At 44.4% G+C, this 23,550-nt stretch overlaps 1 protein-coding gene across 2 annotated transcripts; it reads left to right on the top strand.

Annotated features, from left to right (window-relative positions):
- The first annotated feature begins 1,650 nt into the window (after positions 1-1,650).
- On the top strand, positions 1,651-23,550 carry LOC137344675 (DELTA-thalatoxin-Avl1a-like). 2 transcript variants are annotated; one of them, XM_068007802.1, is made up of 4 exons: positions 1,651-1,722; positions 1,822-1,926; positions 21,264-21,311; positions 23,088-23,550. In XM_068007802.1, exons 2-4 carry the CDS (start codon positions 1,823-1,825, stop codon positions 23,494-23,496), a joined length of 561 nt encoding a protein of 186 aa, XP_067863903.1. In that variant the 5' UTR covers positions 1,651-1,722; position 1,822; the 3' UTR covers positions 23,497-23,550. The 2 variants fall into 2 exon arrangements, with proteins under 2 accessions (XP_067863903.1, XP_067863904.1); XM_068007803.1 differs by lacking the exon at positions 21,264-21,311.

The raw sequence follows: 23,550 nt of genomic DNA, 5'->3' as shown, positions 1-23,550 counted from the left end.
TTGACTAGTACGTTTCCAGCCCAACGAGGAAGGAGGCATTGCTGGATTTCGTTTTGGGGAATGAGGCGGGCCAAGTGGAGCAAGTGTCAGTGTGGGAACATTTAGGGAACAGCGATCATAGTATCATAAGGTTTAGTATAGCTATGGAAAAGGACATGGACCACTCTAAAGTAAAAATACTCAATTGGAGGAGAGCCAATTTCAGTGGGACGAGAACAGATCTGGCCTGGATAAATTGGAATCAAAGATTGGGAGGTGATACATTTTGGTAGGAAGAATGAGAGGCAATATAAACTAAAGGGTACAATTCTAAAAGGGATACAGGAACAGAGAGGTCCGGGGGTATATGTGCACAAATCATTGAAGGTGGTAGGGCAGGTTGAGAAAGTGATTAAAAAGCATACGGGATCCTGGGTTTTATAAATAGAGGCATAGAGTACAAAAGCAAGGAAGTCATGAGGAACCTTTATGAAACAACTAGAGTATTGTGTCCAGTTCTGGGCACCACACTTTGGGAAAGATGTGAAGGCCTTAGAGAGAGTGCAGAAGAGATTTACGAAAATGATTTCAGGGATGATGGACTTTAGTTACGTGGATAGACTGGAGAAGCTGGGGTTGTTCTCCTTGGAACAGAGAAGGTTGACAGTTGGAACAGAGATGGTTGAGAGGAGATTTGATAGAGGTATTCAAAATCATGAAGGATCTAGACAGAGTAGATAGAGAGAAACTATTCCCATTGGTGGAAGGGTCAAGAACCAGAGGACATAGATTTAAGGTAATTGGCAAAAGAACCAAAGGTGCCATGAGGAAAAACTTTTTTATACAGCGAGTGGTTAGGATCTGGAATGCACTGCCCGAGGGGGTGGTGGAGGCAGATTCAATTGTGGATTTTAAAAGGGAACTGAATAAGTACTTGAAAGGAAAGAATTTGCAGGGCTACGGGGAAAGGGCGGGGGGAGTGGGACTTGTTGGATTGCTCTTGCATAGAACCAACACGGACTCGACGGGCTGAATGGCCTCCTTCCGTGCTGTAACCTTTCTATGATTCTATGAGATAAAGAAATGAGATAGATCAATACAGGGAAAAGAGTTTAAGTGACGGAGGAGAGGAAGATGTATTAACGCCGTTGACTCTATCCTGCAGCCTACGTAACAGATGCTGCTTGCTGCTTTTAACCATATTTATGTTTTTTTGGAATGAGCTAGTGCCTCAGGTACATGTTTAACAACTCAAAATCTCATACCTAGCATTTGCCCAGCATTGATAGCTCTACCATAAGTTAAGAGAAACCTTCTCTCACAGTTGACTATAATCTGTCTCCAAGACCGTCCATGCCTGATCTCAGAGCTCCATTGAAATATTACACTCGCATATGTTGTTTCTTTTTACGTCAGTTCAAAATTACTCAAATGACTGATCTGTATGGCTTGTAACAAAACAAGTTCTCAACGTTCCGTGTTAATGGGGAACACACTGAGATCCTGGCCCAGGCATGATCCTAATAGAAGCAGAATTTAGAGAGAAATTAGATACATATTTGGCAAGATCCAATACTCAGTAGGAGTTCCTTTTTTATCAGCTTGACACAGAGGAGAATTTGATGTCCGGGTTCTCCTTCACTGGTTCTATTTAAGCAGAGCCCTAAAATAGTAAAGGTTGTGAACACGGAGAACAGAAGGGACAGGGTACCTCTGAGGCAGACACGTTACGTGCACTCAAGAGTATGTTAAACAAATATTTATTTTTGATTATTGCTGAAGTTGCCATTTCTATTGTGAATTCATAGTGTTGAATGAATCTGTTTTGACCTGTTCTAACAGGATGGCATTCCAGAGTAAAGGCTTGGCAAAACAGCCTTTATCTGAGAGAACTGTTGAAGTTCAAATCGAGAACAACAGCAAAGATAAAATTCTGACTGAAGCTGCGTAAGTATTCAAAGACGCTACACTGCTTTCTCCCTTTCTGATCGCACGTATCAGCATGTAAATGATGGAAGCATTTTGTATTAATTTTATATTAAAGCCTACGCTGGACGCAATTGTGCATGCTGGAGTGTGAATGGGGTGTGCCACTGAGTGGGAGGGCATGACACTGCACTCATGACTGGGCCATGCCACCAGATAGAGGCACCCGGCCGGGGCTGGTACTTTCTGACGTAAAGGCAGCAGGCCGCCCACTTGCACCTCCGTAACATCGCCAGCTCCATCCCTGTCTCAGCCCATCTGCTGCTGAAACCCTAATCCATGCCTTTCTCACCTCTGGACTCGACTATTCCAATGCTCTCCTTGCCGGCCTCCCTCCTACCATCCTCCGTAAACTTGAGCTCATCCTAAAGTCTGCTGCCTATACCCTAACTTACACCAAGTCCCGTTCACCAATCACTCCTATGCTCACTGATCTACATTGGCTCCCGTTCCAGCGACGCCTCGAATTAAAAATTCCCTCCATGGCCTCGCCCCCTTGCTATCTCTGTAACCTCCTCCAGCCCTACAACCCTCCGAGAACTCTGCGCTCCTCTAATTCTGGCCTCTTGAGCATCCCCGATTTTCATCACTCCACCACTGGCGGCCGTGCCTTCAGCTACCTAGGTCCTAAGCTCTGGAATTCCCTCCCTAAACCTCTCCACCTCTGTCTCCTCCTTTAAGTTGCTCCTTAAAACCTACCTCTTTGAACGAGCATCTGTCCTAATATCTCCTTATGTGGCTCGGTGTCAAATTTTGCCTGATGATGCTCCTGTGAAGAGCCTTGGGATGTTTTACTATGTTATAGGTGCTATATAAATGCAAGTTGTTGTTGTTGAATTGGAATCAGCATAAGATGGGGTTTCTCTCATTCACCTCTCAGTGCCCAGCTGTTACCTGGCATTAATCCAGGTACAGGAGCAGGCTGATACCTTGCCTCACAGCTGGGGTTGGTATGAGGTGTGGGGAATCCAACAGAGAAGGACATGGCTAAATATCTTGTTTATATTAGTAGTGCATTAGTATTGGTGAATAAACACTGGAGTAACTAATCATCTTTTGGAGATGTAAGAGCAGCTCAATATGTTAAGTGTTTCTCTGGCAGGCCGATCACATGCTGCCTCAGGCAAACCAAAGCACTGATTCCTCCTACAGTGTAATGAAACATTTCCAGTACAATTCATTAACTAATGGAGTGTAGCTTTGAGTAAATCAATGACAGGGATAATTGAAATGTGCAGTTCTCCTCAACCCCCATGCCCCCTTCCCGCCTCAGCTGCAATTTTGTCTCCTGAAGGTGCTGACTCATGCTGGGGTACAGTTCCACCTGTACCCCCAGACCACTCTTAATCTTTGAGCCTAGTCAGTGAATGTTCAACCTGGGGAGCTCCAGTCTCAATAAATAGAGCTCTCTTTTCCTTTGTGGTCATGTGTTGGGCTTTGTAGGAAATTCTTCTTGTATCTATAGTTCGCATAATTTAATGTGGGGTCCCGTCCTCTGTGTACGCCACTGATCATAAAACTACTGTTATACAAGTTTTTTTTAATGGGGTATTCTTGCGTACCCTTCCCTTTTTTCTGCATTTTCTCCCTTCCTTCATCTGCCTGGGAGACAGAATGTGTGGGGGTGCACTGCCTGCTCCCAGATGTTGCCAGTGCCCCCTGTAGTCAGCTGCTCAGGCATCAGTCTTCCTCTGTCTTTTCTTCAATTCCTGCTGGGAGATCACTTTTAAAACAGTGGTCAATAGAGTCCAGGAGAAATATATCCCCCTAAAAAGCAAGAACAAGCTGGCCAGCAATGACACACCATGGTTGAATAACAACAACAACTTGCATTTATATAGCACCTTTAATGTAATAAAACATCCCAAGATGCTTCACAGGAGCGATTATCAAACAAAATTTGACTCCGAGCCACATAAGGAGATATTAGGACAGGTGACCAAAAGCTTGGTCAAAGAGGTAAGTTTTAAGGAGCCTCTTAAAGGGGAAAGAGAGAGATAGAGAGGCTGAGAGGTTTAGGGAGGGAATAAAGAAATAAGTGCAAAATTGAACTTAAAGAAAAAGGCATACACTAAGTATGTAGACAACAAAGGAGAGAATGACAAATGGGAATACAAAGAGGTCAGGAAAGAAGTAAAAAAAACTAGGAAGGCAAAGGGAAACTACAAAATCAAATTATCAAGGAATATAAAAAGAAATAGTGAAGTATTCTACAGGCACATAAATAAGAAAAGAAAAATCAGGATAGGGATAGGGCCACTAAGGGATAAACACGATAAACTCACAGGTAATGACAGCGAAATGGCAGAAATGTTAAATCATGACTTTGCCTCAGTATTTACCAGGGAGACTAACATGGTGGGCATGACATTAGAAGAAGAGATCAAAAAGATAGAAAGGTGGAGATAATTGACAAACTAATCAAACTTAGAGAGGGTAAAACCCCTGGTCCGGATGGATTGCATTCGCACATATTAAAAGTAGTTAGGGAAAAGAAAGCAGCGGCACTATTACATAGATATAAAAATTAATTAGTAAAGGGAATAGTGGCAGAGGACTGGCGAACAGCAGATGTGATTCCTATATTTAAAAAGGGAGATAGACAAGTCCAGGGAACTATCAACCAATGAGCTTAACGTCGATGGTAGGAAAGATAATGGAATCTTCACTCAAAGATGCAATAGAAAAGCATCTAAAAACTGAAAATATAATAAAGAGTAGGCAGCACAGATTTCAAAAGGGAAAGTCATAGAACCATGGAAAGGTTACTGCACGGAAGGAGGCCATTCAGCCCATCGAGTCCACGCTGGCTCTATGCACAAGGAATCCAGCTAGTCCCACTCCCCCGCCCTATCCCCGTAGCCCTGCCCATTTTTTCCTTTCAAGTACTTATCCAGTTCAGTTTTGAAGGCCATGACTGAATCTGCCTCCACCACCCCCTCGGGCAGTGCATTCCAGATCCTAACCACTCGCTGTGTAAAAATGTTTTTCCTCATGTCACCTTTGGTTCTTTTGCCAATCACCTTAACTCTATGCCCTCTGGTTCTTGACCCTTCCGCCAATGGGAACAGTTTCTCTCTATCTACTCTGAGTAGACCCTTCTTTGTTCCAAGGAGAACAATCCCAGCTTCTCCAGTCGATCCACGTAATTTAAGTCCCTCATCCCTGAATTTACTAGAATCATTCTAGTAAATCTCTTCTGCACCCTCTCTAAGGCCTTTACATCCTTCCTAAAGTGCGGTGCCCAGAACTGGACTCAATGTTCCAGTTGTGGCCGAACCAGTGTTTTATAAAGGTTCATCATGACTTCCTTGCTTTTGTACTCTATGCCTTTATTTATAAAGCTCAGGACCCGTATGCTTTTTTAACCACTTTCTCAACCTACCCATCCACCTTCAATGATTTGTGCACATATACCCCCAGATCCCTCTGTTCCTCCACCCTTTTTAGAATTGTGCCCTCCAGTTTATATTGACTCTCTTTATTTTTCCCACTGGAATGCATTACCTCGCTTTTTTCCGCATTAAACTTCATCTGCAAGGTGTCCGCCCATGCCATCAGCGTGTCTCTATCCTCTTGAAGTCTATCACTACCCTCCACACTCTTCACTACCCTTCCAAGTTTTGTGTCATCTGCAAATTTTGAAATTGTGCCCTGTACTCCCAAATCCAAGTCATTAATATATATCAAGAAAAGCAGTGGTCCCAGCATCGACCCCTGGGGAACACCACTGCACACCTCCCTCCAGTCCGAAAAACAATCATTCACCACTACTCTCTGTTTCCTGTCATTTAGCCAATTCTGTATGCATGTTGCTATTGCCCCCTTTATTCCATGGGCCGCAATCTGAATAGCAAGCCTACCATGTGGCACTTTATCAAACGCTTTTTGAAAATCCATATACACCACATCAACTGCATTGCCCTCATCTACCCTCTCTGTTATCTCATCAAAAAACTCTATCAAGTTGGTTAAACACGATTTGCCTTTAACAAATCCGTGCTGGCTTTCCCTAATCAATCCACACTCATCCAAGTGACTGTTAATTCTGTCCCGAATTATCGTTTCCAAAGGTTTCCCCACCACCGAGGTTAAACTGACTGGCCTATAGTTGCTGGCTTTATCCTTACACTCTTTTTTGAACAAGGGTGTAACATTTGCAATTCTCCAGTCCTCTGGCACCATCCCCGTATCTACGGATGTCTGGAAGATTATGGCCAGTACCTGTGCAATTTCCCCCCTTACTTCCCTCAGCATCCTACGGTGCATCCCATCCGGACCGGGTGAATTATCTATTTTAATTACAGCTAGCCTTTCTAGCACCTCTTCTTTCTCAATTTTTAGCCCATCCAGTATCTTAACTGTATCTTCCTTTACCGAGACTCTGGCAGCATCTTCTTCCTTGGTAAATACCGTAGCAAAGTACTCATTTAGAACCTCAGCCATGCCCACTGCCTCCATAAGTCGATCTCCTTTATGGTCCCTAATTGGCCCCACCCTCCTCTTACTACCCGTTTACTGTTAACATGTCTGTAGAAGACTTTTGGATTCCCTTTTATGTTGTCCGGTGGTCTATTCTCATACTCTTTCTTTGCCCCTTTTATTTCCTTTTTCACTTCCCCTCTGAACTTTCCATATTCAGCCTGGTTCTCACTTGTGTTATCAACCTGACATCTGTCATATGCCGCTTTTTTCTGCTTCATCTTAATCTCTATCTCCTTTGTCATCCAGGGAGCTCTGGCTTTAGTTGCCCTACCTTTCTCCATCATTGGAATCTGCCTTGTCTGTACCTGAATCATCTCCTCTTTAAAGGCCGCCCACTGTTCAATTACAGTTTTGCCTGCCAATCTTTGATTCCAATTTATCCGGGCCAGATCTGTTCTCATCCCACTGAAATTGGCCCTCCTCCAATTGAGTAATTTCACTTTAGAGTGCTCAGTGTCCTTTTCCATAGCTATTCTAAACCTTTTGGTACTATGATCGCTGTTCCCTAAATATTGCCCCACTGACATTTGCTCCACTTGGCCCGCCTCATTCCCCAGAACCAAATCCAGCAATGCCTCCTTCCTCATTGGGCTGGAAATGTACTGGTCAAGAAAGTTTTCCTGAACACACTTCAAAAATTCCTCCCCCTCTTTGCTCCCTATATTATTGTTATCCCAGTCTTTATTAGGATAGTTGAAATTCCCCATTATCACTACTCTATGGCTTTTGCACCTCTCTGTAATTTCCCTGCAAGTTTGCTCCTCTATATCCTTCTCATTAGTTGGTGGCCTATAGAATACTCCCAGTAGTGTAATGGTGCCTCTATTATTCCTTAACTCTAACCAAATAGATTCTGTCCTTGACCCCTCCAGAACATCCTCTCTCTCCAGCACAGCAATATTCTCCTTAATCAATACTGCCACCCCCCTCCTTTCTTTCCTTCCCTATCTTTCTTGAACACCTTGTACCCAGGAATATTTAGTACCCAATCCTGCCCTTTTTTGAGCCAGGTTTCCACTATCGCCACAATATCGTATTCCCATGTGGCTATTTGCGCCTGCAGCTCACCAACCTTGTTTGCCAAGCTTCATGCAGTCACACACATGCATCGCAAACCCGTCTTAGACTTTGTTGTACTCTATCTTGGTCTGACCCCACCTAACACCTTATTATTTCTTACTCTACGGCTTTCCTTCTCTCCTGATCCTTTGTGTCCCTTGGTTCCCCTTTCCAATGCTATCCTGGTGCCCATCCCCCAGCCAAATTAGTTTAACCCCCCCCCCCACCCACATTACTGGTGAACCTCCCCATGCTTGACCTCTTTGAAGAAATAACAGAATGGGTAGACAAGGGTAATGGAGTTGATGTAATATATTTGGATTTTCAATAATGTACCACATAGTAGACACATGTGGAGTCAGGGGACAAGTAGCAGAATGGATAGCAAGATGGCTACAAACAGAAAACAGAGGGAAGGGGTTAAAGGTAGTTACTCAGACTGGCAAAAGATGGAAAGTGGTGTTCCACAAGGATCAGTGCCGGGGGCACTGGGAATTGGAAGTACAATTTCAAAATTTGCGAACGACACCAAATTGGGGAACATAGTCAATACTGAGGTGGGCTGCGACAAAATACAGGAAAACATTAATAAACTTGCAGAATGGGCGTGTAATTGGCAAATTAATTTTAATATAGATAAGTGTGAGGTATTACATTTTGGTAGGAAGAATAAGGATGCCACAAACTCTTTGGAAAATAAGAGTCTAAATGGGGTGGAGGAGCAGAGGGATCTGGGGGTACAGATACACAAATCACTAAAAGTAGCGATGCAGGTTAATAAGGCCATAAAAAAGCAAACCAACCACTGGGGTTCATTTCTAGAGGGATAGGATTGAAAAGCAGAGAAGTTATGTTAAACATGTATCGAACCTGGATTAGAGTATACTTGGTGCACTGTGAACAGTTCTAGTCTCCATATTATAAAAAGGATATAGAGGCACTGGAGAAGGTGCAAAAAAGATTTACTAAGATGATACTAGAACTGAGAGGTTATACCTATCAGGAAAGATTGAACAGGCTGGGGCTCCTTTCTCTAGAAAAGAGAAGATTGAGAGATGACCTGATAGAGGACTTTAAGATTATGAAAGAGTTTGATAGAGTAGACGTAGAGAAGATGTTTCCACTTTCAGGGGAGACCAGAACTAGGGGCCATAAACATAAGATGGTCACTAATAAATCCAATGGGGAATTCAGGAGAAACTTCTTTAACCAGAGAGTGGTCAGAATATGGAACTCGCTAGCACAAGGAGTAGTTGAGGCAACTAGCATAGGTGCATTTAAGGGGAAGCTAGATAAACACATGAGGGAGAAAGGTATAGAAGGATATGTTGATAGGGTTAGATGAAGTAGGAAGAGAGGAGGCTCGTGTGGAGCATAAACACCGGCATGGACCTGTTGGGCCAATTGGCCTGTTTCTGTGCTGTACATTCTATGTAATTCTATGTAATAGGAATTGGTAGACAAAACAAGACCAAGATCCATCTAGTTCGCTTTTTACTATCTTGGTAGTTGCATGATACAATGATAATGGAGTTGTTGACTAATCATAGCGATCAATCTCTATCAATTAGTCTACAACAGACCCAGACATGATGCCAGAGAAACCCCCAGCGGTGGAGAGCTTTGGTCCAAAGTCACCTGTTCCTCTGTTCCTCCCAAATATGCGACACTTACCACATATCATGTCTCAAATTACTCATATACTGTATGTCAAAATATTATTTTCTGAAAGAAACCTATCTAATTTGCATTTGAATGAATCAATACCAACTGCTCCCACCATCTCCCTAAGGAGACTGTTCCATAGATTGACCACTCGCTCACTGAAATAATGTTTCCACAGATTTGTTTTGAATTCATCCCCTTTCAAGCACAGGCATGTCTTCCAACTGGAGAATTGTTCAAAAAAGGGTATAAGGATAAACTCGGCAACTATAGGCCAGTCAGTTTAACCTCGGTGGTGGGGAAGCTTTTAGAAACGATAATCCGGGACAAAATTAATAGCCACTTGGACAAGTGTGGATTAATAAAGGAAAGCCAGCGCGGATTTGTTACAGGCAAATCGTGTTTATCTAACTTGATTGAGTTTTTTGATGAGGTAACAGAGAGGGCTGATGAGGGCAATGCGATTGTTGTGTACATGGACTTTCAAAAGGCGTTTGATAAAATGCCACATTATAGGCTTGTCAGCAAAATAAAACCCATGGATTAAAAGGGGCAGTGGCAGCATGGATACAAAATTCGCTAAGTGACAGGAAACAGAGGGTGGTAAACGGTTGTTTTTCGGACTGGAGGAAGGTATACTGTGGTGTTCCTCATGGGTCGGTACTAGGACCACTGCTTTTTTGATATATATTAATGACTTGGACTTGGGTATAAAGGGCACAATTTCAAAATTTGCAGATTAACTTGGAAGTGTTGTAAACAGTGAGGAGGATAGTGATAGACTTCAAGAGGACATTGACAGGCTGGTGGAATGGGGGAAAACATGGCAGATGAAATTTAACGCAGAGAAATGCAAAGTGATACATTTTGGCAGGAAGAATGAGGAGAGGCAATATAAACTAAATGGTACAATTCTAAAGGGGGTGCAGGAACAGAGAGACTTGGGGGTATATGTACACAAATCTTTGAAGGTGGCAGGATAGGTTGAGAAAGTGGTTAAAAAAGCATACAGGATCCCAGTCTTTATGTCCATCACCGGCATCTCCACATCATTTATGCATTGAGGCATAGAGTACAAAAGCAAGGAAGTTATGTTGAACCTTTATAAAACACTAGTTCAGATACAGCTGGAGCATTGTGTCCAATTCTGGGCACCGCACTTCAGGAAGGATGTGAAGGCCTCAGAGAGGGTGCAGAAAAGATTTACTAGAATAGTTCCAGGGATGAAGGACTTCAGTTACGTGGTTAGATTGGAGAAGCTGGAGTTGTTCTCCTTAGAGCAGAGAAAGTTGAGAGGAGATTTGATAGAAGTGTTCAAAATCATGACGGTTTTAGATAATGTAAATAAAGAGAAACTGTTCCCATTGGCGGAAGGGTCAAAAATCAGAGGACACAGATTCAAGGTGATTGGCAAAAGAACCAAAGGCAACATGAAGAAAAACTTTTTAAACAGCGAGTAGTTAAGATCTGGAATGCGCTGCCTGTAAGGGTGGTGGAAGTAGATTCAATCGTGGTTTCCAAAAAGGAATTGTATAAATACTTGAGGGGAAAAAATTTGCAGGGCTACGGGGAAAGAGCGGGAGATTGGGACTAACTGGATTGCTCTTACAAAGAGCCGGCATGGGCTCGATTGGCCTAATGGCCTCCTTCTGCCCTGTAACCATTCTATGATTCTATGATTCCAGTGTTCTGGACAAGCTGAAATAGCTGTCATGGTCTTTAGTCATTATCTAGTCCCTTTGGAATCCTAAAAATCACATCACCTCTCAACCTTCTCTTTTCCAGTGAGAACGTGCCCAATTTACATAATTGCTCCTCCTAATCCAATCCCTCCATCCCCTCAATCATTCTGGTTGCTCTGGACATCGCAGCCTTGGCTCCACATCTCCCCATTCAATACAGCTGAACCTCATGTAGGAGACCAGCCAATCTCTAGCGGCAGAGTGGAGGACAGTAACAAGACTGATCTCCAGTGTCAGTGCGAAAGGCTATGATGAATGATTTGATATCTAAGGCTTTTCAGCTTTGAAAGTAAATGTCTCAAATGGGACTTAACAAAGGTATGTAAGGTACTTAATGAGAAAGTAAACCTAAAATATTACTCTCGAAAATACCAGGAGAAAGAAAAAAAGGGCATAGGTTCAGGGTTGTGAAGGACTAATTTAGGAAAGATTTCACGGAGTATTCATTCACAACGGACGAATGAGGTTTCCGGGAAGGCTGGTTGAGGCAGAACATTGAGGCTTATTTAAGAAATAACTGGACGATGTAACGAGAAGACGGTGAGATTGATATTCTGGAAGGACGACGTCAAGGGCCTGCTTCTCTGATTGGGAGGCCCAGGTGTGGAGCGCTGCTCATAGGAAATTGCTGTGGGCCCGTATTTTCCCAACCAGTGCTCCCTGCGAGCACCACTGTGTGCGGAGAGTGTCTCAGCAGGGACTTGACCCTCAACTGGGCTGAACAGCCTTCTTCATTCAAACCTATCTTGTGATAAAATCATACAAACACAGACGGAGACTAATCGGCCCATCTTGCTTATGCCAGCTCTCTGAAGGAACTATCCCCAGTCTTATTCCCCAGCCCTTTCCCCACACCTTGTAAATTTTTCTTTTTCAAATACTTATCCACTTTTAAAAGTTACTAAGTCGATCTTCTGTGGTGTTGCACATGGAAGGCCAAGACCCAAGTGTAGCCTTCAAACGAAACGGATCAGAGGTGAGGTATAATTAGATCAGGGTATGCAGACATAATTAAATCCTCATTTTAAATTCATACAATTTCTCCTTTTTTAAAAATAATACTTTAATATTACGTGGTGGAATTTTTGCAGGGATTCCCTGATCTCTCGCCATAACTTTAATGGAGGATCGGAGGAAACTGAGGAGAGATGACTTAGGCATTTCTCTAGGGTTTCCACTGGTCTTCTGCTGAACTTGCAGCCAGAGATCAGGAGAACCCCTGGGGAAATTCCAGATGTAGGAAAGAAGAAGAAACATTTATAGAGAGCCTTTCATGACCTCGGGATGTTCCAAAGCTCTTTACAGTCAATGATGCACTTTTTGAAATGTAGTCACTGTTGTACTGTAGGAAAACGTGGCAGCTGATTTGTGCACAGCAAGATCCCACAAAGAGCAATGTGATAATGACCAGATAATCTGTTTTTTGGTGATGTTGGTTGAGGGATAAATATTGGCCAGGACACCGGGGAGAACTCCCCTGCTCTTCTTCAAAATAGTGCCATGGAGTCTTTTACATCATAGAATCATAAAAAATTTACAGCACAGAAGAAGGCCATTCAGCGCATCATGTCCATACCAGCCAAAAATGAGCCACCCAGCCTAATCCCACTTTCCAGCACTTGGTCCATAGCCTTGTAGGTCACGGCACTTCAGGTACGCATCCAGGTACTTTTTCAATGAGTTGAGGGTTCCTGCCTCTACCACCCTTTCAGGCAGTGAGTTCCAGACCTCCACCACCCTCTGGGTGAAAAAACTTTTCCTCAGTTCCCCTCTAATCCTTCTACCAATCATAGAAACATAGAAAATAGGAACAGGAGTAGGCCATGTGGCCCTTCGAGCCTGCTCCGCTATTCAATGTGATCATGGCTGATCCTCTATCTCAATACCTTATTCCCGCTCTCTCCCCATACCCCTTGATGCCTTTTGTGTCTAGAAATCTATCTAGCTTCTTCTTAAATATATTCAGTGACTTGGCCTCCACAGCCTTCTATGGTAGAAAATTCCACAGGTTCACCACCCTCTGAATGAAGAAATTTCTCCTCTTCTCAGTCTTAAATGTCCTACCCCATATCCTGAGACTGTGACCCCTTGTTCTGGACCCCCCAGCCAGGGGAAACATCCTCCCTGCTTCCAGTCCGTCTAGCCCTGTCAGAATTTTATATGTTTCAATGAGATCCCCTCTCATTCTTCTAAACTCGAGTGAATACAGGCCAAGTCGACCCAATCTTTCCTCATACAACAGTCCTGCCATCCCAGGAATCAGTCTGGTGAACCTTCGCTGCACTCCCTCTATGGCGAGTATATCCTTTCTTAGGTAAGGAGACCAAAACTGCACACAATACTCCAGGTGTGGTCTCACCAAGGCCCTGTATAACTGCAGTAAGACATCCTTGCTCCTGTACTCAAATCCTCTTATAATGAAGGCCAACATACCATTTGCCTTGCTAACTGCTTGCTGCACCTGCATGTTTGCTTTCAGTGACTGGTGTACAAGGACACCCAGGTCCCTTTGTACATCAACATTTCCCAATCTATCGCCATTTAAATAATACTCTGCCTTTCTGTTTTTCCTTCCGAAGTGGATAACTTCACATTTATCCACATTATACTGCATCTGCCATGTATTTGCCCACTCACTCAACTTGTCTAAATCGCCTTGAAGCCTCTTTGCATCCTCCTCACAACTCACGATCCCACCTAGTTTTGTGTTGTCAGCAAACGTGGAAATATTACATTTGGTTCCTTTATCCAAATCATTGATATATATTGTGAATAGCTGGGGCCCAAGCACTGATCCCTGCGGTACCCCACTAGTCACCGCCTGCTACTCCCAAAAAAGACCCGTTTATTCCTACTCCCTGTTTCCTGTCTGTTACTCAATTTTCAATCCATGCCAATATATTACCACCAATCCCACGTGCTTTAATTTTGCACACTAACCTCTTAAGTGGGACTTTATCAAAGGCCTTCTGAAAATTCAAATAAACCACATTCACTGGTTCTCCCTTATCTATTCTACTGTTTCACTTTAAATCTATGCCCCCTGGTTATTGACCTCTCTGCTAAGGAAAATAGGCCCTTCCTATCCATTCTATTTCGACCCCTCATAATTTTCTACATCTCAATTAAATCTCCCCTCAGCCTCCTCTGTTCCAAAGAGAACAACCCCAGCCTATCCAATCTTTCCTCATTGCTAAAATTCTCCAGTCCAGGCAACATCCTCGTAAATCTCCTCTATACATTCTCTAGTGCAATTACATCCTTCTTATAATGTGGTGACCAGAACTGTACACAGTACTCAAGCTGTGGCCTAACCAGTGTTTTATACAGTTCAGCATAACCTCCCTGCTCTTATATTCTATGCCTCAGCTAATAAAGGAAAGTATCCCGTATGCCTTCTTAACCACCTTATCTACCTGTCCTGCTACTTTCAGGGATCTGTGGACATGCACTCCAAGGTCCCTCACTTCTTCTACACCTTTCAGTATCCTCCCATTTATTGAGTACTGCCTTACCTTGTTTGCCCTCCTGAAATGTCTTACCTCACACTTCTACGGATTAAATTCCATTTGCCATTTTTCTGCCCACCCAACCAGTCCACTGATATCTTCCTGCAGTCTGCAGCTTTCCTCCTCACTATCAACCACACGGTCAATTTTTATATCATCTGCAAACTCCTTGATCATGCCTCCTACATTTAAGTCAAAATCATTAATATATACCACAAAAAGCAAGGGACCTAGTACTGAGCCCTGCGGAACCCCACTGGAAACAGCCTTCCAGTCACAAAAACACCTGTCGACCATTACCCTTTGCTTCCTGCTACTGAGCCAATTTTGGATCCAACTTGCTACTCTTGGATCCCATGGGCTTGTACTTTTTTGATCAATCTGCCATGTAAGACCTTGTCAAAAGCCTTGCTAAAATCCATGTAGACTACATGAAATGCACTACCCTCATCGACCCTCCTTGTCACCTCCTCAAAAAATTAAATCAAGTTAGTCAGACACGACCTTCCCTTAACAAATCCATGCTGACTGTCCTTGATTACTCCGTGCCTTTCTAAGTGACGGTTTATCCTGTCCCTCAGAATTGATTCCAATAATTTGCCCACCACCGAGGTTAGACTGACTGGCCTGTCATAACTTGGTCTATCCCTCGCTCCCTTTTTAAACAACGGTACAACGATAGCAGTCCTCCAATCCCCCGGCACCAAGCCTGTATCCAGTGAGGATTGAAAATTGATGGTCAGAGCCTCCGCCATTTCCTCCCTTGATCGTTTAACAGCCTGGGATACATTTCATCCGGCCCTGGTGATTTATCTACTTTCAAAGATGCTGATTCCCTTAATATTTCCTCTCTCACTATGTTTATCCCATCCAATATTTCGCACTCATCCTCCTTAACTTCAATCCCTGCATCGTCCCCTTCTTTTGTGAAGACAGAGGCAAAGTATTCATTAAGAACCATACCCACATCTTCCACCTCCACACACAGGTTACCTCTTTGGTCTCTAATAGACCCTACTTTTTCCTTAGTTATCCTCTTGCTCTTAATGTATTTATAAAACATCTTTGGGTTTTCTTTAATTTTACTTGCCAATATTTTTTCATGCCCTCTCTTTGCTTTCCTAATTTCCTTTTTAATTTCACCCTTGAGAGGGCAGATAGGGCATCGTTTTAATGTCTCATCCGAAAGATGCCACCTCTGACAGTGCAGCACTCCCTCAGTACTGCACTGGAGTGTCAGCCTGGATTTTATGCTCAAGTCTCTGGAGTGGGACTTGAACCCACAGCCTTCTGACTCAGAGGTGAGAGTGCTGAGCATTGTTCATAGTTAAATAGCAAAACTTACTGCAATTTGGGAAGCAGAGAAGTGGAGTTGGTTAGAGCTTAGTAGTTTCTCTGCAGTACAGGCTTGAGGAGCTAGGACACCAAACAGTTATTGCAATGCCACTACCTGCAGAGGCTGTAATTACAGTGTGACAAGTTAACCTAGGTGGTCTCAATTATCAATGTGGACATAGGAACTTATAATGGGAAAAGTTGACACAAATGTGACAACAGGAAGTAAGGTTTAGTAAACAGGAAATGTGCACAGAAATATGGGGCTCGAATTTAGCAGGCCTGCGGGTTCCCAGCGGGTGGTCCTCCGGGAGCGTCGAAAACGCGGACGGCGAAATTAGTGGGTTGCCCACGCGATCGTAGCAGGCAGCACACTAATCGGAATCAATTACCTGCTCCTCCGGGGTCCACGGCGCTGGCCTGCGCGTCGGTCGGGCTGCGCATGCGCAGTACGATCTGTCAGCTGGAGGCTCTCTAGTTAAAGGGGCAGTCCTCCACTGACAGATGCTGCAACCAATGGGACAAATTGCAGCATGGAGCAGCCCAGGGGGAAGGCTGCTCCCAGTTTAATGATGCCTCACCCCAGCTATCATCAGATGGGGTGAGGAGGAGGGGGAGGACACAGATCTTCCCCCCGGCAGGCGGGAGGAAGCGGCCTGCCTCTGCCACCAAGAAGGCCTGGCTCGAGGTGGCAGAGGGGGTCACCTGCGCCACCAACATATGGCCCACCTGCATACAGTGCAGGAGGCGCTGCAATGACCGCAGTAGGTCCGCCACAGTGAGAACACGAAGTCTTTCCCCTACACTCCGTCTGCCACAACACTGCCCCCACCCCAAATCTCCTTCGGCACCGCCAACACTATTCTGTCACATCACCCTTCATACCCACTCACACCCCGTCCTCATCTTACCTCCACCTACTCACCTCGCCAGTACTCACCCTGCCACTAACACGCAACCCACTCCTCATACAATCTCATTGCTCCATCCCATACACACCCTCTCGTGCATCTCCCTCACGGCCAGCCTCACTCAACCTGCCACCACCTGTGCTGCAGCCACAGGGCATGCATCACATATGTGCAGTAGGCAGCGTAAGGCAAACGTCTCGTCAGCATGAAGGGGGTGCACAAGGGTGTCTGAGGGTTTGTCATGGGTGTTACCCATATTGAATTTCAGAGCAACAAACAGCACACATTATATTGACACCACCACTGCCATGTCTCCGCGAATCCTGTCCGTTGTGTCCAATAATGCCCGCTCCTGGGTATCACTATGAGGACCCACCACTGATGCCACCCATCGTGTTACTGCAGAGTAGGTGCAGGTGTATTTGCAGGGCTCGTCCGCGCAGACGACTGAGAGACATCGGCGGTGTAGCCGGCTGCACCCTGGAAGGATGCAGCGGAGGAGAAGGTGTGGAGGGCAGTGGTGACTTTGACAGCGACAGGTAAGCAGTTGGTGCTGGGGCCAGCCAGGAGCAGCTCGGCATGAAAGAGGCTGCAGATCTCCACGACTACATGTCGAGCGAATCTGCGCCTCCCTGTGCACTGCTGCTCGGAGAGGTCCGGGGAGCTGCGCCTCGGTCTGTGGACCCTGTGGCGAGGGTAGTGCCCTCTGCGACGCGTCTCTCTCTGCGGTAGCCCTCCCTCCTGCTGTGCAGGTGGGCGTGCAACAACACCGTGTTGGGGGGATCCACGTCTCTGCGGCGGACGGCGTGGACTGCGAGGCTGCTGGTGCTGGTCATGCTCTTCGTCCTCCGAGGGTGTCCACACACCACCCAACTGGCAGGTGTTGGTCTGAGGGGTTGTGCAGGGTAGGTGTGTGGTTCCTCGGACTGGGGCTGCGGTCTCGTGTCGGTCTGTCCTCTGGCTTGGCGGGGGGTGGTGGAGGGCAGGGGTTGCCCTATGTGACGCGGTGGCCTCCTGTGTGGGTGAGGGCTCTCCCCCGTGGAGCGCACCTTGGCACCTGCCACAGGCTGCTGGCTGCAACACGCCTGGTTGGATGGAGACTGTTTCCCCCAGTGTGGGAAACTCACTGCCTTGAACCTAAAATCCCACACTTCCTCTTTTGACAGCTGCTTCAGCTCATTAACTGACCACAACGAGCAAGTTAAGTACTCTCAAGTGGAACCCCGCTGGCTTTAATTGCCTGCGGGATTCCCACCAGCGGGGCTTGCGCGCGCAGCCCCGCACGTCAGCGCGGTACCCGGAAGTGGCCGGGATTTCGTCGCGATCCGGTCACGTGACCGGAGATCGGGGTTTTCAGGGCCCCCCCGCTGGAAACCCGCAGGTAACCCGACCCTAAAATCGAGCCCATGATTTTTAATATATTATATAAGGATTCTATTTCTACCACTATTTCTGACAGGGCATTCAATTTCCTAACAACCCACTGCATAAAAAAATTCCTACCCTCACCTTTTGTTCTTTTGGTGATGGCCTTAAATGTCTGCCTTCTAGTCACCAACTCACCAACCAGTGGAAATTGTTCTTTTTCCCAATTCACTTTATGAAGACCACTTACAATTTTGAACACCTCTATCAGCTCTCCTCTCAATCTTCCTCGTTCTAATGAAAAGAGCCCCAGTTTCTCTAATCCCTCCTCATAACTAGGGCCTTTCATTCCTGATATCATCTGAGTGACTCTCTTCTGCACCCTCTAGATGGCCTTGACATCCTATCTAAACGAAGGCGCCCAAAACTGGATACAAGGTTCTAACTGCAGCTTAGCGAAAGATTTGCACAGATTTAGCATTGTGTCTTTGCTTCTGTACTCTATCTAGCTATTTATAAAACTTAGAATCCCATATGCTTTTTTTAAGAGCTTAAAGATTTTTGCATCAGAATCCCTGAGGCTGTCTCCTCTACTCTTTTTAAAATTTTACCATTTAGTGTATATGTCCGTTCTTTTTTCTTCTCCCAAAATGTATTACCTCAGATTTACTCACATTAAATTTCATCCGACATCTGCTCAATCTACTAATTACCGATGCCCTCCTGAAGTCACTTACAGTTCTCTTCAGTGTTTGTGAAGACGAGCAAAGGTCTCAGGAGTTAGTTCCAATTCCTTGAGGGCACTTAGATTTGGACACCTCGATCTCTGGTTCTCTCTCTCGATCCAGCTCTCTTTGCACATTTTAGTCCAGGGTGTGAGCAGCTGAAATTCCTGCCTATGACAAGGGCTAAAACATGGGGATTTATTTTCTCTTTTCGAACTTGATCACATAGCCAAGGACTTGAGATTCCTTTTAATTTGTGGGTGTTAATAAAACAATATAGGATCTTTGCCTTAGCCTGTGACTCCAGTGCAGTACTGAGGGATGCTGCACTGGAATGGAGGTGCCATCTTTCCGATGGGACGTTAAACCATCTGCTCTGTCAAGTGGACGTAAAGATCCCATGGCACTGTTTCGAAGAAGAGCAGGGGAGTTCTCCCCAGTGTCCTGGCCAATATTTATCCCTCAACCAACATCACTAAACCAGATTATCTGGTCATTCATCACATTGCTGTTTGTGCGACCTCACTGTGCATTAATTGGCTGCCGCATTTCCTTCATTACAACAGTGAAAGTACTTCATTGGCTGTAAAGCACTTTGGGACATCCTGAGGCCAAAAAAGGTGCTATATAAATGCAAGTCTTTCTTCCTTTCATTGGAAATGAAAATCAGGAGAGATGTAAAACAGGCTTCTGATTCGCTATCAACCGTTTTACACTATCGCACAAAGTCAAAATTTTCCCTGTTGTTTTTTGTTGTCTGTACGCAATACCACGGGCGCTCAATAGTCAGTTTAAAAAACAGTTAACTTGGTAATTTTTTTGAAGAATTAGTCTTTAGCACTCCTAACCCAGCTAATCTCCCCTCCTTCCACGCCAACTAAACTGAGAGACATGACAGTGAGCCTGCCTCATCTCTCCCCACACCACTGGCAGCCTGTGAAAGGGCCCAGGCTTCAGCTGCCCAGCCAATCCACACTGAAAATGGTACGGGAGAAGGACACCAATCTGTCTTTCGTCCTATGATTTCTGTGAAAGACTAAATATTGCTCATGGTGAGTTGGAGGATACACGGTTCCATATCACTGGGCGTGTTATGCCATGTGACACTAAATGTGCTGTCAGGGCCACATTTTTCTAGCTGCTTTCCTTGCTTTTGATATTATGATCCTTGCCTCTTCAATTCTGATATGCTGCTGTTTTACTTTAAACCAATCAATAAAGTGTGACAGCTAAAGTGTGACAGGAAGTAGGTGTAACTGGAAGTCTATCTGACACTTACAAGAAGGCTGTAAGGGAGACATTTAGTATATAAAAAAATAAGTCGGAATCTTCTTATAGACCACACGTCTCTCACCTGGGAAAACAATTCATTATTAATAACTTATATATAAGCTTTACCCAAATTTGAAAATGATCTCTTATGTTAAAAAGTGTGGCCTGTATTCGAGTAAATATGGTAATCAACTTGCAAGATATCATATGTAAGAATCAGAGCCCAACAAAAGCTGACAATACTGATAAACTGGTACCTGTACATAGGAACATAGGAACAGGAGTAGGCCATTCAGCCCCTCGAGCCCGCTCCGCCATTTGATAAGATCAGGGCTGATCTGTGATCTAACTCCATATACCTGCGTTTGGCCCATATCCCTTAATACCTTTGGTTGGCAAAAAGCTATCTATCTCAGATTTAAAATTAGCAATTGAGCTAGCATCAATTGACATTTGAGGAAGAGAGTTCCAAACTTCTACCACCCTAGAAGTGTTTTCTAATCTCACTCATGAAAGGTCTGGCTCTAATTTTTAGACTGTGCCCCCTACTCCTAGAATCCCCAACCAGCGGAAATAGTTTCTCTCTATTCACCCTATCTGTTCCCCTTAATATCTTATAAACTTCGATCAGATCACCCCTTAACCTTCGAAACTCGAGAGAATGCAACCCCAATTTGTGTAATCTCTCCTCGTAACTTATCCCTTGAAGTCCGGGTATCATTCTAGTAAACCTACGCTGCACTCCCTCCAAGGCCAACACGTCCTTCCGAAGGTGCAGTGCCCAGAACTGCTCACAGTACTCCAGGTGCGGTCTAACCAGGGTTTTGTATAGCTGCCGCATAACTTCTGCCCCCTTGTACTCGAGTCCTCGAGATATAAAGGCCAGCATTCCATTTGCCTTATTGATTATTTTCTGCACCTGTTCATGACACTTCAATGATCTATGTACCTGAACCCTTTGGACATCCACTGTTTTTAACTTTTTACCATTTAGGAAGTACCCTGTTCTATGCTTTTTTGGTCCAAAGTGCATGACCTCACATTTGCCTACATTGAATTCCATTTGCCACAGTTTTGCCCATTCACCTAATCTATCAATATCCCTTTGTAATTTTATGTTTTCATCTACACTGCTTACAATGCCACCAATCTTTGTGTCATCAGCAAACTTAGATATGAGACTTTCTATGCCTTCACCTAAGTCGTTAATAAATATTGTGAATAATTTAGGCCTCAAGACAGATCCCTGCGGAACTCCACTAGTCACATCCTGCCAATGTGAGTACCTACCCATTATCCTTACTCTCTGTCTCCTTTCACTCAGCCAACTTTCTAACCAAGTCCGTACTTTTCCCTCCATTCCATGGGCTTCTATCTTAGCTAACAGTCTCTTATGTGGGACCTTATCAAATGCCTTCTGGGAGCCCATATAAATAACATCCATTGACATTCCCCTGTCCACTACTTTAGTCACCTCTTCAAAAAATTCAATCAGGTTTGTCAGGCACGACCTACCTTTCACAAATCCATGCTGGCTCTCTCTGATTAACTGAAAATTCTCGAGGTGTTCAGTCACCCTATGCTTAATTATGGACTCCAGCACTTTCCCCACAACAGATGTTAGGCTTTCTGGTCTATAATTCCCTGGTTTCCCTCTCTCTCCTTTCTTGAAAAGCAGAGTGATATGTGCAATTTTTCAATCTAGAGGGATGGTTCCTGAATCGAGAGAACTTTGAAAGATTATAGTTAGGGCATCTGCAATGCGCTCACCTACTTCATTTAAAACCGTGGGATGGAAACCATCTGGTCCTGGGGATTTGTCACTCTTTAGTGCTATTATTTTCTTCAATAATGTTGTTATACTTACGTTAATTTAATTGAGTCCCTGTCCCCGATTCAATATTAGTTTTCTTGGGATTTCCGGCATGCTATCCTCTTTTTCTACTGTAAATACTGAAGCAAAGTAATTATTCAACATGTCCGCCATTTCCCCATTGTCAATGACAATATCCCCACTTTCAGTTTTTAAGGGGCCAACACTGCTCCTGACCACCCTTTTTTTCCTAATATAATTATAAAAGTTCTTCGTATTGGTTTTGATATCCCTTGCAAATTTCTTTTCATACTCTCTTTTTGTAGCTCTTACTATCTGTCAGTGTGATATGCAGCTAACAGACCCAAATTACATTGCCAACTGAGTTTTGCAATGCACAGAGCTCCACTTCCCAGGCGGCTAATTTTGAATACAATGAGTATGCGTGTAGCAGCTGTGACTTTGTCATAACATTGAAAAGGTTGAAAGTTGCATTCAATGGGTCACTTCGGCAATTTTAAATGCAATCTTGCACTGGGCTGCTGTTATATTATATCTGTACATACCAGAGGTAGTCTCTGTCTTTCCTTTAGTGAGTTTAGCATTCAGATTGGGACCTGACTCCTGAATTATACTGCCATTTTGTTCCATTAACACACATTGGGGTAGGAATTGTGGAAAATGGGGGCAAAAGTGACCAATTTCGTAGGGCTATGCCGTGCGCCCCAAGGATGCCTGAAATATGCCCAACGCCTTGCTGCCTGCTGAGTAGAGCAGGTTAAAATTCGGAACAGTGAGTTCCTGGCGGCTTTCTGGCAGTTATGTCACCTGGGCAATTTCATCTGCCCGTCCGCCCGTTTTCCGCTGGGCAGGTGGGGTTAAAATCACCCCCACTAGTCTGATATGAAAGGAGACTGTGTTAGGTTCTAGCCTGAGTTGCAATCTGCAGGCCTTCAACTCAAAGTTAAAACAAATCTGAAGGAGGTTGTTTGGAGAAGTTGTGGTTTGTATTTGGCTGGTTTATTAAGACTCATACTGTACAAATTCACCTGTACTGACAAGCTACTTTGATTTGGGGTTGACCAAAATGAATGAAATAAGGGCATTTAGCCATTTTTCAGGGCAAAGAAGAAGACACAATCCCAAGCCTTTTGCTGGAAGCCAGAGAGTTGATTTGAGAAGCTTGGGATAAACCGAGTTTCAGCTCTTCTCTAATACGCTACATGTCATTATTTTTACAGGACTTATAACTACAGTGGTCATGTATACAATCCAGCACCACCTATCATCAGCCCCGGGGGGAAAGGAGATGCCACGTTTGTCAAGACCAAAGGTGCAGCGCGTGGCAGTGTTGGGATACTGACCTATAGGTTTGGAGATAACCAGTTTTCACTAATGTTCTCCAACCCTTATGACTATAACTTGTACTCCATCGTGTTTGCTTTATACATCCCTGACAGACCAGTGATAACTGACAAATCTCTGTACAAGAAGATGTACTCGCAGCTGACACCAAAGATAAACTTTGCTAAAGAAGTACTGAGCCCAAGAAGTGAAACGATTTCTGTTAGTGGGGGAGGTCTGATTGTTTCAGCCACAATGTCAAATGAGGCTCATTCCATAATCAAAGTAGATGTCAGAGATGCTTAGTGCACTGGTACAGTCTAGTTAAAGTCTGACTTGGGTTCTTCAATGATTAGCTCA

Source organism: Heptranchias perlo, chromosome 27, assembly GCF_035084215.1.
Source record: "Heptranchias perlo isolate sHepPer1 chromosome 27, sHepPer1.hap1, whole genome shotgun sequence".
NCBI classification, from domain to species: Eukaryota; Metazoa; Chordata; class Chondrichthyes; order Hexanchiformes; family Hexanchidae; genus Heptranchias; species Heptranchias perlo.
Note: the sequence above shows the minus strand (reverse complement) of the source record. Positions and strands in the feature narration are given on the sequence as shown.